Source organism: Pteropus alecto, unplaced genomic scaffold (genome assembly GCF_000325575.1).
Source record: "Pteropus alecto unplaced genomic scaffold, ASM32557v1 scaffold41, whole genome shotgun sequence".
NCBI classification, from domain to species: Eukaryota; Metazoa; Chordata; class Mammalia; order Chiroptera; family Pteropodidae; genus Pteropus; species Pteropus alecto.
In genome coordinates, this window is record NW_006430464.1 from 1,048,543 (window position 1) to 1,064,239 (window position 15,697).

General features: G+C 51.8%; 1 protein-coding gene and 1 long non-coding RNA gene across 5 annotated transcripts in view; one reads left to right on the plus strand and one right to left on the minus strand.

The window, feature by feature from the left end:
* The first annotated feature begins 6,417 nt into the window (after positions 1–6,417).
* NAPSA (napsin A aspartic peptidase) lies at positions 6,418–13,617 on the plus strand. 2 transcript variants are annotated; one of them, XM_006905105.3, is made up of 9 exons: positions 6,419–6,677; positions 9,371–9,500; positions 9,596–9,719; positions 9,873–9,991; positions 10,204–10,403; positions 11,378–11,500; positions 11,624–11,768; positions 12,479–12,577; positions 12,755–13,617. In XM_006905105.3, the coding sequence occupies exons 1-9, from the start codon at positions 6,604–6,606 to the stop codon at positions 12,944–12,946; spliced, it is 1,206 nt and encodes a 401-aa protein (XP_006905167.1). In that variant the 5' UTR covers positions 6,419–6,603; the 3' UTR covers positions 12,947–13,617. The 2 variants fall into 2 exon arrangements, with proteins under 2 accessions (XP_024903965.1, XP_006905167.1); XM_025048197.1 differs by having other exon boundaries at positions 6,418–6,677; positions 12,479–13,617.
* Positions 13,618–13,633: 16 nt separating this feature from the next.
* The window catches only part of LOC107195852, a 3,182-nt gene continuing 1,118 nt past the window's right edge, over positions 13,634–15,697 (minus strand). The window contains exons 3-4 of one of the 3 annotated variants that reach the window (XR_003046898.1): positions 14,674–14,827; positions 13,634–14,266 (exon numbers count right to left, since the gene is read on the minus strand). This is a non-coding gene — a long non-coding RNA (uncharacterized LOC107195852). The remainder of the gene's footprint in view (positions 14,267–14,673; positions 14,828–15,697) is intronic. The other 2 variants (XR_001517126.2, XR_003046896.1) reach the window with 2 other exon arrangements.

Below are 15,697 nucleotides of genomic sequence, written 5' to 3' on the forward strand. Positions count from 1 at the left end.
TAAATGTGAGTAGAGTTGTCAGAAGTGTTTCAGATTTCAAGTGCCTCTCATGACATGACATCTTACCTTGTTAAATGTGATTCCAGTATAGCATGTTGTGTGTGTGTGTGTGTGTGTGTGTGTGTGTGTGTACAACATAAGATTATAGCGGGAGGTCAGTCCGATCATTAGGCCTTGTGGGTCAGACCCGTCCAACACTGGCTGAGCATTCACAAAAATATCCCTCCACCTGGGTGACACAAGTGGACTACATTTCCCAGCCTCCCTTGAAGCTAGGTGCGCCCACGTGACTGGATTCTGGCCAATAGAACGTGGGCAAAAAGAATAGGCCCCTGAGAGGGAAAGTAAGGGCCTCTCTTATGAGGCTGCTGGGCGATTAAATAAAAGCGTAGATTGAGAGATCCAGTAATCCTTTATCCAGTCGTGAGATTGTGCTGAGTGAGTCTGGAGACCCAGAAAGCAGTGAGGCCTGAGCCTTATCTCCCGGGGCCTCCCGAGCTGGTGCTGGATGTCAACTTGGTCATGCACAACTATGGGACAAAAAAGGGATGATCCAGGTCCTATTTGCTGAGTGTATTCAGGAGACATTCCCCCACCTTGCTTGGGCAGGGGACAGTCAGGAAAGAAGCATTTCTCTGGCTTCTCTTCTCCCGGAGGGGCATTCCAGGCAGTGGAGACTGAGGGGGCAAAAGCAGGGAGGTTTGAAAAAGCCTGAGATGTCCCAGGACCTCAGCTCAAGAAACTGGGGTGGTAAAGTTTAAAAATTAAATATTAACAGAAAAAAATTTCTACCTTGGGGAATGGCAGGAAATTAAGTTGAATTAAGAGACTAACTCTTCATCATTATGAGAAGCTCATCAAATATGATTGGCAATGTAAAACCGTTGTTGTAGAATCAACCATTTTTATAGAGTGTATACTAATTTTTTAGGACTTTTGGAAAATTTACGTTGAGATTTATGTGGAAAAAGAAATGTAACTATATTATCAAAATTCATGTAAAATGGGCCGATTGGAAAATATTGTCCCTGTACTGAGTTGGGAATAAAATAATCAGACATCTTTACATTTCTAGCTGTTAGGAATATGGTTCATAAAGCTTGAATAAGTCATAAACCAGGACTCTTAAAAGAAAAAAAAAAAAAAGCCGAGTTTGGCTTGGCTGGGAAACTAGGCCCGCAGCACCACCGTGTGGCCATTTAGGAATTTGCGGGCTGGGACTGTTTGACGCGGAATCCGAGGCGGGCAGATCATGAGGGGTCGAAGACTGAGTATTCCAACAGTTGAGACAGAGGAGGGGGAGTTGTGGCGAGAGTTCCCGTAGAGAAACGGACCCTCCGTCTGCTTTGTCAGGGAGGGCCCCCCGAGCGACGGGTGCTCAGGCTGGGTTGTTAACAGTATTTATCGAGCATGTGCTACATACCAGGCGCTCTCCTGGGTGCTGGAGACACGGTGGCAGATGAAACAGACCAAGATCCCTGCCCTGGAGGAGATGGCACAGACAGAACAGCAAAGGCCCCGAGGCGGGGGTATGTCTGGGGTGTTTGGGGAACGGCAAGAAGGGCAATGGGCCCGTCGGGAGCGCTCACGGGGGAGGGGGAAGAGATGGTGTCAGAGAGGGAACGGGACCGAATCGCATGGGGCTTTTCGATTCTGTGATGCCATCAGCACCTCTCATCCCTTGGGCCTATCCTGCATCTCCTCCCGGGTCGTCCCTTCTTTAGGAGCATAGACTCTACCTCCGACCACCGTCCGTCATCATCGCGTCCTTGAGCACGAAACGTCCTTGGTCTTTCTCCCGCGATAGTACCCGCCTGGCGACCCCCCACCCTGGTTAAAACGCCGCCCTCTGCCTCCCCTGGGCCAGCTGCGCTCGCGAGTGCGCACGCGTGTGTCCGCCGTGTGACCGCACGCCTTGAGTGCGCCCTCAGAACCGATGCGCACTTTTCTCCTCCGGTCTCTAAGAAATCATTTCCTCAGTTTCTCCCTCAATCTGCGGCACCCCTCCCACTCTTCGTTCTCACTTCTTTTGCTAAAAAAAAAAAAAAAAAAAAAAACAGAAGCAATGAGAAGGAAACTGCCCTATGCTGATCCCGGGGACACTTCCCGCCCACCCGCAGAGGGGCGCACGCGCCCCGCTGCCCTTCCCACGGCCATGCCTGGACCATCTGGAATAGGAACCGACTCCCTTCTCGTCTCCCTACTCGAAACTTTCCCTCTCGCGATACTTCCGCCTCCCTCCTGCCTCCTTATTTGCACGAGGCTCGAACCTTTGTGTTTTTCAGGATTTCACTTCACTGAATGCCCACACTTCCTCCTGGTGCTGCTTCCTGGAACTTGGGGGTCCACCTGAAGGACCTTCCTGCTACAGCATCCCCAAAGCAACCAACACTCAAGAGCTGGGGCTCCCACCCTAAAAAGCAGATCCTCCCGCCTTAGCGAAGCCTTCGGACGATGGCGATCTCCACTGGCACCCGTCTGCAACCCCATAGGCCACAAGCTCATGGCCAAGCTGCTTTCTATACCCAGAGAGATCGCAAAAGACAACAAGTGATTATTTCTGTCCTCAGCCGCTCAGTTTGGGGGATCATTTGTTACACAGCATTAGCTGACTAATACACCCGCCCGAGTCTGCTTTCCTCCAGGTCTTTCCAATCCTTGTGAATGGGAATAGCATTTATATAGTTGTAATAATGTAAACACTGACCTGTTTTTCTGGCAACCATCCTTATATTTAAAAAAAAAAAATTTTTTTTGGTAGTAAAACTTATGCAAAGTAAAAAGTAAAACCTTAAATCTGCAGCTTGATGGATTTTTTTTGCCGATGTACACACCCAGGTAACCAACCCCTCAGACTGAGGTAGAGAACCTCTCCAACACCCCTGATGCTCCCTCATGCCCCCTCCTTGTCAACGCCCCTCCCGAGGACCGCCGCCGTTCCGACTTCTCCAACCAGAGACTCGTTTTGCTTGTTCTTGGATTTGATAAAAATGGGACCATAGGGCATTTTAGTCCGTCTGGGCCGCTATTCCAAAATATCATAGGTTGGGCGGCTTGTAAAAAAATCACGGTTCTAGAAGCTGAAAAGTCCAAGCTCAAGGCACTGACTGGTTGGGTGTCCAGCGAAAGCCCGCTTCTTGGTTAATAGCCGGGCGCCTTCACACTGCGCCCCCACACGGAAGAAGGGATGAAGGAGCTCCCATCCTGGGATGGCAGACAGCTCCCAAGGGCCCAGCTCCAGCTGCCGTCACCCTGGGGACTGGGCTTCAGCATGTGGACTCGGAGGAGGACACTGCGTTCAGTCCACAGCGAGCAGTGTGGGCTCTTTCGAGTCCCTGTTCTTTACCCATCGTTATGTCTGTGCGAGTCACCCAGGTCGTGTGAATGATCCATTCATTTCTCCTTATTCTTGGTCAGGAACCCATTGAACGACGACGCACCACACTGTGTCTACTCTCACCCTGCCAGACACACAGGTCGTTCCCAGTTTGGAGTTGTCACGGATAATGCTGCTAGAAATGCCTTCCGATTATCTTTTGGTGACAGGAGTACTCATTTCTCTTGAGTGTACCCATGAGCAAAAACGCTAGGTCACAGGGTATGCTATGTTCAGCTTCAGCGCATATTGCTAGCCATTTTCCCAAAACGATTATGCTATTTTATAGTCTCACCTGCAATGTATCAGAGTTCCAGGTGCTCCACATTCTCACCAACGCTTGTCACTGTTAGTTTTTTTTCCTTTTTTTTTTTTTCACTGTTAGCCAGTCTGGTGAGAGCGTAGTGGTATTGCACTGGGATTTTAATATGCATTTCCCTGATGAAAAGTGATGATAAATGCTGAGCAGTGATCTAACTAAAATTATTACATAACTATACTAAAAAGGAAAGGGGAAGAGTGTGTGTAAGAAGTGTGGGCAGAGGCGGGAAAGAGAGTTAAATCCTTATTTTCCACAGTGGGAGAGCAGAAGACAATGTCTAAAACTGATAAATCAAGAAGTAGCAATACGAATGTTTTCCTCAGAGACTCAGAGTTAATGCTGAAATTATCAGCTGTAAGAAACGAAAGTGGTCGCCTCTTGGGAGGGGAAAAATGGGAAGAGGGGTGTCGTAGGACTTCTTTTAAACAAGTCTTGTAGTACTATCTGAGTTTTAAAAGAGTCTCGAAGTGTGTTCGTCTGTGTGTGTGGTTACGTGTGTTTGTATGTGTGCATGCAAAAGATAAAAGAAATTCCTGAAGGAAGAAATAAAAATGACCAAAAAAGAGAGAGAGAGAAAGAAAGAAAAATGTTCAATGGTATTAATCATCAGGGAAACGAATATTTCAACAACGACGAAAAAGCATTTTTCTCTTTTACCCATCAGATGACATGGAGCATTGGTGAGGCTGTGGGACATCGGGGCTTCGACGGCCCTACCGTTGGAAGAGGACATCACTTAGTTCCTCTCTGGGGAGGAACTAAGTAACGTGTGTCAAGATCCATGACTTATATTCGGTCATTTCTGGAGCCATTTTAGTTCTAGACATTGACATGGAGATATTATGGAGCAAAGACACAGAAAAATACATGTCCAGACGTTACCTCAACATTGTTTATAATATTGAAAAGAGGGAACAACTCACATAGGGCATAAGATACACAGTGTTACATTTATACTCTGGATACTATGTAGCTGTTTAAAGAGTAAGGTGTATTGAAGTGTAAGGGATGAAGGATGCTGAGGTCTGCAATTTAATCGGAAATCAAGAAAATGAGATGCATGGAGGAATGGACAGAGAAGGATTCAAGCTTGGCACTACTGACATTTGGGGTTGGGTAATTCTATGTTGTGGGCGGCTGTCTACGCATTGTAGAATGTTTAACAACTTCCTTAGCCACTGTCCACCAGATGCCAGTAGCACTCAGCCCAGTTGCGACAGACAAAAGTGTCTCCAGACAATGCTAAGTGTCCCCTGGAAAGAAAAGAGCTCCCCAGTTTGTGAACCACTGGGATAAAGAGATGGAGAGATGGGTGGAAATGTGATGATGCAGATACAGCGAAATGTTCATGAGAAAATTTGGGTTGTGGGCATGAGTGTTCGTGGTAAAATTCTTTCAATATTGCAGTGTGTTTGAAATTTTTCATGACTAGATGTTTAAGAAAAAAAGGAATTAGGTAAATCCGTGTGCTCTGATTTTTTAAAGACAGACAAAAACCTAATATGGAGTGATAACCATTGGACACCAAAAGGGAATTCACGTGATCCATTTTAGGTGACATTCAAGAACAGCAAAACTAATGTGTGGTCATAGAAATCAGGGTGTTCGTTACCTGTGGGGAACATTGACAGTAGCAGAGAGCCCTATGGGGAGCTGGATATTCTCTCTCACGTGTGTAAAAATCCATCAAGCGATGACGTAAGTGCTCGCGGGTTAGGAGGTGACAAATATGATGTCTGCAACTTATCCGAAATACAGACAGTAAAAGCAGATGGGTTGCTGGATGGACAGAGAGACAGACAGAGGGATGGCTGTGTAACGGGAAAACCCAGAAAAATGTGTTAATTGCAGAACCTAGGTGGTGGGTCATCAGGTTCACTACCTAATTCTTTCAACTTTGCTATATGCTTGAAAAATCTTCATCATAATATGTCAGGGAAAATAAATAAATCCACAGTACCGTGCACTTGATGTGTGCATTTGACTATATGGAAGTCACATCTAATTTTTTTTTTTTTTGTAAGTCCAAAGTATATGGTTAAGTGAAGGGAAAAAAAAGTTGCTGATCAATGAGTAAAGTCAGTTTTTATTTACTTAAAAAATGTGTCTGCTGATGTTGATATGTAAATCCAAGCTGGAAAATCAAAAAGACTGAATAGAGTTTCTCAGAAACGCTTGTTGCCCCATAATCAGCGAGTCTGTTGAGAAATGAAAAATGTGGTTTCTCGGCCTCTCCCCCAGGCCTTCGAAATCAAAGTCTCTGAGGGTGGTGCCGAAAAGCTACCCTATAACTAGGTTTTCTGATGCTCGTTAATATTTGAGAAGCTTCACCCAGGAAGAGGGCGGGCAGGTCCAGAGACAGACACTGCCAATTCTTTTTGTGCTTTTCCAGTGGTGGTGGGACTGTGGGCTTCTTTTTATTTGTGTTTGAGTATCTTCCAAACAAAACAATAGGAGTCAGGGGGTCCTGACACTTTCAAAGTCCCACTTACCATGGGACAGAGGGCGTTTGTCCGACCCTCTCTCCCTCCCCTCAGCCCGCCCCTCCCTTCTCTTGCCCAAGAAAACCCTTGTGGTTAATGAGTCTCAAAAAAGTGAAGTGAAAGTCCTAAGTAAAAGCGGTAGTAGTTAAAGGATGCGGGCAGGGGGCACAGGAGACCCCACCGCCACCACCACCACCGAAGTTGGGAGTGAGATGTGACAGTGAGTGACCCTTTGCAACCCTCTAAAAACACTCCACGCAACTCTCCAAAAACACCACCCACTTTCGCCGGTGTCGCCCACCGAGAGACTTCAGGTCCCGGGTCATCTCCAAACCCGGAGGTGGGCGGTGAACAGGGGCGGAGTCTCAAGAGGAAGAAAACTGAGCTTCTGGACACCTGGGTCCACAGCCGGGTCCCCAGAGATGTTTCTGCCACCGCTGCTGCTGCTGCTGCTGCTGTTGCTGACCGTGGAGCCCGGTGGGACCACGTTGATACGGTACTGGGGACCCCCCACCACCTCCAAACCTGGGACGGACTCTCTCCTTCTTTGGGTGACTCCCAAACTTCGTGCCCCAGAGCCCATGACTGCTATCTCTTGGGTCCGGGATCACCAAACTGGCTTCTCACCCCTCCAGGATCCACCCTGACATCTCCTAAGACCACCGCCCTTGTAGTCCAAGATCCTCCAGCCCCAAGACCCTTGACCGGGACCCCTCTCCGTTCTCTGGGTCCATGTCTTTGGGAGGACTCTGCAGATCTCTCCTTGATCTCTGATGAGCTAGTACTGGGGTCTCTAGCCATGTGACCTCCCCCCTCCCCACACACACCAGATAATGGAGACACAGGTCTGTGACATTTAAACCGAGAATCCCCTAGAGTCACGACTTCCAAACTGTTTGGGTCTCAAGAAGTCCAGTTTTGGGGACCTCCCCCGACCTGGCCTGCATCTCCCCCCAATCTCTCCCTCCCTCTCCTCTCCACACCCCCTGAAACTCCGATCGGGAAAAGCGACACTCTTCCAGAAACCCTTTTCCCCACTTCGCATTCCGGAGGCTCTCAAAGACCAGGTCGTGGGGAGGGGCCGGGGACATGAGCAGGGAGCAGGGCTCCAAGGAGCGGCGACAGGCAGGGACAGGCTGCACGTGACGTTTGCTAGCCGGCTTTTTTCTTTTTCTTTCTGTTATTTATTTATTTATTTATTTTATTTTTTTTTATGGCGATAACCTACTTTTGAACCTAATAGGTCATGGCCAAGTCGATACAAAAAGGGACTCTCCGAGGACTTTCAACATCCCAGTGACTTGGGGAACTGGTTAGAAATGCAAATTATCAGAATCTCTCACAGATCTACTCCATCAGAAACGAAGCGTTATGAATTTTAACTAGCTCTCTAGGTCGGGGGTTGGCAAACGCTCCGCTCAAGGGCCGAATCCAGCCTGCCACCTGTTTTTGCGAATACGGTTGAATGAAACGCAGCCATGTTTATTCACTAACATGTGGCCTATGGCTGCTTCCGCTCTTCGCCAGAATTGAGTGGCAACAGAGACGGACAGCCTGAAAAGCCATTTTAAAAAAGTCTATCATCGCCCCTCCTCTAGGTGATTCTGTCCCAAGCCATAAGTTTGAGAACTACTCACATAAAGAGTTCCTTTCTCCCTTTCGGTGGCCAAATGGATGCCATTTTATACGTATTCTGCAGCAGAGTAGGGAGCCGTACCCCATGCTGGATGGGGCGTGGCCTTCAGTTTTCAAAATTAGACACATTCTCATAAATACACCTTTGCATACTTGTGCCATGATCTCCTATCGCCGAAACTCTGAGAACTGAAACTGTGTACAATTTTAAGGCCCGTGGTACATATCGCCAAACCATCTTCTGGCAAGTTTGTATCAATCTACTCCCCCTAGCCAACGATCAGTATCCATAGTTCTTTGCCAATCTGCAGGGCGAAAAGGGGTTTCTCACTCCTGTCATTTTATTTTGTGGATGACTTCTGGGGTGATGATCTATCCATGTGTTTTGAAGCTGTTTATACCTCTTTTGCAAATTACCTGCTTATGTCCTTTGCCCATTTTCCTACTGAATGTCAAGAACTGTGAAGTTAGCTTGCCACAATTTCATGGCTATTAGAAGACCCGAGAGGCCTAGGTCAGAGACGAAAGACAGTTCGTTACTCCCAGCAATAGAAGTAGCCAGAAAATCAGCATTTGTGACAGTTTTCTGAGCCCCAGTTTCTACAGGATGAAATGAGGAGGGCCAGGTGATAGCTACACATGCAGTGAGGTGCATTACAGGAGAGAAACCCTGAGCTTAAGGAACTTGAATCTTTTATAATGGATCATAAACCCATCTACCCTTTGGCCCCGGGGTTGGGGGGCAGTATCTCTCTTTCATTAAACAAAACCCTTGACAAGACAGTCTGGACAAAGGCAGTCAGTGCCTCTGCAGAACTGCAAGAGACCGGTGGGGAACTGTCTCCCAGTGCTGGATTTGTCTTATTCTTATTTATTTGTAGAAGCTCTTTGCATATTAGTAACTCTTTGAGATACAACTTGTAATTATTTCCCCCAGGTTTTCGTTTTGTCTTTTAACTTTATTTACCGTGTTCTGTACTGGGGGCGGGGAGTTCGGAAGTTTAAAATTTTAGAGTCACACTCATGCCGCCCCCCACCCCCCACAATGATTTCTGATCTTGGTGTCATGCTTTGAAAAGGCTGCCTCTTTCGAGAGTTAGTTAAATATTTTACTTCCTTCCAGGGCTCTTATAATTTCACATGTCACATTGTCATTCATATATCTGGAATGTATTTTAGTGTAGAGTGAAATGCAGGTATGGCACTTATACTTTTTTCCCCCAAGGTGGGGGAAATAGTCTCCAATATCATGAATTGAAGTTTTTGCAAAGGCCAGTTTTATGTCAGGGCCTTTGGAAAACTCTGCACGTGTGTTATTCGGAATGTGTTTTATCGAAAGGTTTGGGGGCGGGTCTGTTTGGGATGGTTTGCTCTCGCGGAGGTTTTAGGGGAAATGTGTCATCATGGTTTGGTAGGTGTTTTGCAGGGTTTCTGGTAATGACTTTTGTAGGGCCGCGGAGGTGTCTGCTTTGTCATTACATTCCATTTGGTGAAGTCTGTGATGGAGGGTCCCCGGGAAGGGCGACCTAGCTGTCGGTGTCCTCCTCCCCACAGGATTCCTCTCCGCCGGGTCTACACGGGACGCAGGACGCTGAACCCGCTAAGGAGATGGGGGAACCCGGAAGAGCCCCTCAGGATGGGGGACCCAAAGTTCATCTCTGTGCCTCTCTCCAACTTCATGAATGTGAGTCATGGCCCCCCTCCCCACACACGCAGCCCCCACGGTCCCGCCCTCAAGCTGAGTCCTTCATTTTCTCTCTCCTATTTTATTGCCATCAGGCCCAGTATTATGGGGAAATCGGGCTGGGAACGCCCCCCCAAAACTTTTCTGTCGTCTTTGACACTGGCTCCTCCAACCTCTGGGTCCCGTCCAAGAGATGCTACTTCTTCAGCCTGCCCTGCTGTGAGCGCTCATGGGGAGACGGAGCTGAGCCGGGGATGGAGGGAGGCTGGGTCTTGGCTTGCCCAGGGATGCTGAGGCGCCCTTCGCTCTGACGCGGCCTCGCGGGGGGAGGCTCCGCACCCCCGGTAACCGCCCCCTGACCTTCCAACCTAGGGTTCCACCACCGCTTCGACTCCAAAGCCTCTAGTTCCTTCAAGCCCAATGGGACCAAGTTCGCCATTCAGTACGGAACCGGGCGGCTAAGCGGCGTCCTGAGCGAGGACAAGCTGACTGTGTGTGACCTTTGACCCTGGGGGGGGGCCGGAGGGGCGGGGCCTCCAGGGCAACGAAATGGGGCTTAAGTGGGGAGGCGGGGCTTCCCAGGTAGGTGGAGCTGGTTCCAGATGTCGTGGCCCGGGTCTGACGCCTTGGCTGGGGAGCTCTCAGGGAACACGTAGGGACTGTCCTCCCAGAAGTAATTTGCCCCGTTTGAATCTTTCTCCAGATTGGGGGAATCACGGGTGCATCGGTGACTTTCGGGGAGGCTCTGTGGGAACCCAGCCTGACCTTCATTTTCGCTCGCTTCGATGGGATACTGGGCCTTGGTTTTCCCGCTCTGGCCGTGGAAGGAGTTCGGCCCCCACTGGATATGCTGGTGGCTCAGGGTCTCCTGGATAAGCCTGTCTTCTCCTTCTACCTCACCAGGTAATGCGGGAGGGCCTACCTTCCTGCGTCACTGAGCTACTGTCCAGTTAGGAAGTCACCCACCCAACACAGGAGGTTCACCTACCCAACACGACAAAACACCTAAACCCCATTCCGAAGTCCCGCTCGCTAAGCAACACCTCGAGAATACGCCAAAGAAACTCATCGTTAGTTAAAATGCTCTATGTTTCCAACCCAAGCAGGAAATTCCGTGCCCTAGCCAATGAAACACTCAATTAAAAAACCCCTCTTTACCATAAAAAAAGCCCGAATTCCATTTTAGAATGTACAGCAGAAGTCAGGAGTTACCCATATTTTCATCCACGCAGTCACTCTTACTTTTTAGAAAGGGCGGCCTAATCCTGGGAAAGTCTCACCCGGTTGCAGGAAGCGCCCACCTTCCCTCCCAGAGGCCCATCCCCCACCCCTCCGCCCCGCCCCAGGCAGAAATTCCTATGCCCAGTTATTCTGATGTCCAACCTGCTCAGGAAGTCCCGCCCGCCTCGTGGTGGATCCTGGGCTCCCCCCACCCCCCAGAAGTCCTGCACCCTCTTCCAATCACTCTCACCCAACTCAGGATATCTGTCACCTCTGGATTTCGAGACATGTAATTAGAAGTCTCCCCATCCACCCATCAGGAAGCCCCCCCCCCACTTCTACATGATCACACTTTCCAGAGTCAATTCAGAAACCCCAATGCTCTACTTCAGTCTCCCCCCAAAAGTTCTCCTTTCCACAGCCAAATCAGGAAGTCTCACCCCCCCACCCCAAAGCCCTAAAATCCTAACTGCCACCAAGAAAAGCCCATTTCTCTTCGCTTCTTGCCTCGCTTCCAGTCCCAACACCCAGGCCCTGCCTACATCTCGGTACCCCATTTAGAACCTGGAAACCACCCCACCAGCATAAGTCCCATACTGGGCCACTCCTGGGGCTGGCAGGGGAAACTCCGGCGACAGATGGCGCTGTCTCTGCAGGGACCCTGAAGAGGCTGATGGAGGAGAGCTGGTTCTTGGTGGCTCGGACCCAACACACTACATCCCACCACTCACCTACGTGCCGGTCACGGTCCCCGCCTATTGGCAGATCCACATGGAGCGGTGAGGGGCCGGGTCCCCTAGGCCTGGGGGGCATGGGCTGAGACCGAGCTCCGTCGTATTTTGGGGAAGGGAACCGGGGACCTGGACTCTTGGCTCTGATGACTGCCCCCTTCTGCCGCACAGTGTACAGGTGGGCACAGGGCTGACTCTTTGTGCCCACGGCTGTGCTGCCATTCTGGACACAGGCACCTCTCTCATCACGGGACCCTCCGAGGAGATCCGGGCCCTGCATAGAGCCATTGGGGGCATCTCCCTGCTGGTGGGAGAGGTGAGGACCCGGTGTCTGGTGGGGCTCATATTGTACTGTTAGGTACTCGGGAGTGGGGCATTGGGGCGAACTGGAGAGCACGAGCCCCTTTGATCTGAAAAAGGCAGCTCCCGGCTGCTTGGCTCCAGCCAGGTACTGGCCTGTGGGGAAAGCCAGGTTTTCTGGTTTGTTGGAGAAACGTGAACACGTTATTTCAAAGCTCTTGGTTTGTAAATACTAATAGTACTTACTACGCGTCAGGCATTCCTCCAAGGTAGCTCCCACACATCCCTACCAGGTAAGCATTATCATCACCTACATTTTCAGCTTGGAAAATGAGGCACAGGGAGGTCAAGCAACTTTATAAGGTTGCACAGCAGCGGACTCCACCGGATGCCTGTACCACCGTGGTGTACAGTTGGTACTGATTTTTAAAACATTTCAGACACGGCGTAAGACAAATGAAAATACACCTGTGGGTCCCAAAGCGGGGACGCCAGTTTTTGATGTACAATTAGATAGAAAAAGACGGTTTGATCCAACGGGGATCCAGGGTACGTAGCGACAGTTATATAAGGTGAAAGTAGGGAAGGGAAAGCTAGAGAAAGCGGCGGGGGCCTGACCACACGAGGCTCTGACCACCCAGCTGCCCCGGGTGGCGGGGAACGCGGGCCCCCGCGGGCAGGTGGCGCAGAGCACCGGCGCCTCCACCTGGTCCTCTTCGCCCTCAGTACCTGATCCAGTGCTCGCTAATCACGGAGCTGCCCCCCGTCTCCTTCAACCTCGGTGGAGTCTGGTTTAACCTCACGGCCCAAGACTACGTCATCCAGGTAGGCAGACGCGGCAATGACGTCAGAGTGACGCGGCCGGTTGGGTTGGAGAGGGTGGGGCCGGGGGTGAGACCTCCCAAGGACGGAGAAGGGGCCGCAGAAACATCCCTTGTGCCCCGAGATAGTGGGCGGGCTCGGCGGGCGTCACAGCCAGTGGCCCGTTTTGTCGCCTTGCAGATTGCTCGGGGTGGTGTCCGCGTCTGTTTGTCCGGCTTCCGGTCCTTGGACATGCCTCCGTCCTTAGGGCCCCTCTGGATCCTCGGCGACGTCTTCTTGCGCAGCTACGTGCCCGTCTTCGACCGCGGGAACATGACAGGAGGCGCCCGCGTGGGGCTGGCGCGCGCTCGCTCTCGGGGAGCCAGGCGCTGACGGGGGTGGCCCACGCAGGCGCATGCGCGCCGGTCGGCGGCCAGACCCGCCGCTTAGGGAAAATTCGCTGTTTCCATTAAAACTACCTTGGCCGCTTCTTCTTTTTTTTTTTTTTTTTAATTTAAGCGCCTAATTTGTGCAGAGAAAAACTAGCATCCGGCTCTCTGGACTTGAAGAAAGGAATGGGGAAGGCATCGCTCCTTTTCTCCAGGGCTCACGCTGGGCGAGGGGTCTCGTACTACGAATCCCATGAAGCCCCTCGCCTACTCTGCCTCTCCTGGGAGGCGCGCGACACCGCGGAGCATCACGGGCGTTGTGGTTCAGGCGATGTTTTCTGGTCGCCGGGGGCGGGCGCAGCCACAACATGCGTGGGAGGCGACAGGTCGCGACGGCAGCGACAGGTGGCAGTGTGTGTGTGTATGGGGGGGTGGCTGAAATCGTAAAGGATTTTCCATCCCTTGTTCTAAGGAGAGGGGGTGTCGTTCCCGCAGACTTCATCTCCTGTCCCTCTCGTGTCTTGAAATTCCGGGACCCCTGGGTCCGCCATGAAGGCGGGGCCTGAAGCCCCCGGTTTGGGGGGAGCTGTGCTGCCCCTCCTCCGCTGATGATGTCACTCCCCCCTCCGCAGCCTTTTGCTGTCCAGAGCTGCCGGGGCCGGGTCACCCCTCCCCCCATCGCCAGCCCCGGAGTCCCCCATCCCCGCCCCGCCTCGACTTGGGGTGAGTACAGGGGAGGGGGAGAAAGCTCAGGGTCCGGGGGCGGTAAGACAGCCCAAATCTCAGTTTTGGAGGCGGGGGACTCGGCAGACAGGGACTCAAAGATTCCAGCGGAGAGATTCCCCCTCAATAACGATCTTTGGGAGCCAAGGTATTTGGAGGGTATCGGGGAGGGCCAAAGATCGTAGGCAGAGTTCCCACATTTTCAGCGTTAGTGTCCGGGAGACCCTCTTTCCTGGATTTGGAACTGACAGGAATGGAGCAGAGGAACGAGATCTTAGAAGGGAAGGGGAAGACCCCGATCCCAGGGCCTTGGGGAATGGGGGAGGGAGAGTTAGGAGGGGGAGCCGAGGATGACAGAGGTGGGAGTTTGGAGCTTTCAAGAATTTAGGAAGGAGGAAGGGTGTGGGAAGGATCTGAAGACGCAGACAGACATTGGCCTCTCTCGTCCTGGTGTCCGTCGCCAAAATCGAGTCTACTTCCCCTGGGCTGTTTGCAGGGTTGGGTGTTCCGTAACCCCAGCCCCCATTACGCCTCCAGAAGCATCGCCCACTCTCAGCTCTGCATGGGTGGAGAATCCAGGCTAACAAATCCGCCACATACCCTGGGAAGGCCAGGGCAGAGCCGTGAGGGAGTGACGGCATCCAATTTCCTAGCGCCTGATGGAGTCTGGACTATCATCCTGTTACTCCTTGCCGGACGCCTCCTCCCGCCGCCCACGGTCTCTAATCTCGTATCTCATCCCTTATTCTCCCCTATCCAACCCCCCTCCCCTAGCCCGCACCTTCTCCCACACCTTCTGACCTCTGCGAAAATGCTGATTTTGTAACCTGATCCCGTGCTTGGCTGCTGCCAAAAGCAGAAAAGAAAGGGGGTGGGTGCGTAAGAGAGGATGGCTGACTTCGATCCTCACCCTAACCTCCTCCCTGCCCCTAGTCCTACCTAACTCCTGCTCCAGCCTCTACCCGGACTTGCCCAGAAGCCTCCCTCAACCCAAGCCCAGTCCCTCACCTCAGGATTCACTGCTTCTGCCCGAGGATACACCAGAATTCCGGGCAGAGAAGAGTAGGAAGCCCGAATGTCTTTTCTCTGCCCTCCTTGGTCCCATCCGGGGCTTGAAGGCTGCCTGAGAGTACTGGATCAGAGGCAGTGGGAAGTCCAGGGTCTGGGGGGTGAGGGAAAACGACCTCCTTGGTCCGCAGGACAGGCCCTACTTCTGCAACTCTGCAGTGACGCAGCCTGGAGTCCTGGCCAGGATAGGGGATTCGAGGGGGTGACGGGAGGGGGAGCCTGAAAGGGACAGCGATCCAGAGACAGGGACAGACTGAAGGACAGCGGGACAGTGAGTGTCCCAAAGAAGTGCGACAGAGACCCAGAAAGAGGGGGACAGAGACTCAGAAGGAGGTGAAAGAGACAGGGGAGGAATAGAGACCCGTAGAGGGGACAGAAAGAGACAAGGCAGTGAGGGCGGGAGAGATGGGGGGGAAAGAGACAGAGAGCGAAGACGTCAGAGAACAAATGTGAGGGGGCAGAGACCCAGAGAGAGAGCGAACAAGGACTGGGGGGGGCACTGTAGGACAGAGACACAGACGAGGATCAGAGATCTGGAGGGCACAGAGACCCACACCCAGGGAGAGGGGGACAGGCCCAGAGAGGCAAATCAAAAAGGTACAGAGCCCAAGAGAAAGACACTGGGGTGGGGCACTGAGACATGGTCGGGGGAAATGATACTGAGGCTTAGAAGAGGGGCAAAGACTCAGAAAGAGGGAGACAGATTCAGAGAATAACAGCACAGCGACCCAGAGGGAGGGCGGAGACTTAAAAAACGGGGCCAGCCAGAGTCTCAGAGGGGTGAGGGTCGAGCTGGGAGGACAAATACTCAGAGAAAAAGGGAGGGGAAAAAAAAGACACCAAGAGACACAGAAACGGGAACGGGGGCGGGTGGGGAGGCGATACGAACCAGCCGCCGCACCTGCAGAGGGAGGCGGCGGGCCAGGGACGGAGCCGCGCGACGAAGCCCGCAGCCCCTGACCCG

Bases quoted from the DNA above. Each gene is read 5' to 3' on its own strand.
- NAPSA (XM_025048197.1), top strand. From the start codon at position 6,604: ATGTTTCTGCCACCGCTGCTGCTGCTGCTGCTGCTGTTGCTGACCGTG. The intron at 6,678-9,370 runs GTACTGGGGACC...TCCTCCCCACAG, and splicing joins GGTGGGACCACGTTGATACG to GATTCCTCTCCGCCGGGTCT. The intron at 9,501-9,595 runs GTGAGTCATGGC...TATTGCCATCAG, and splicing joins CTCTCTCCAACTTCATGAAT to GCCCAGTATTATGGGGAAAT.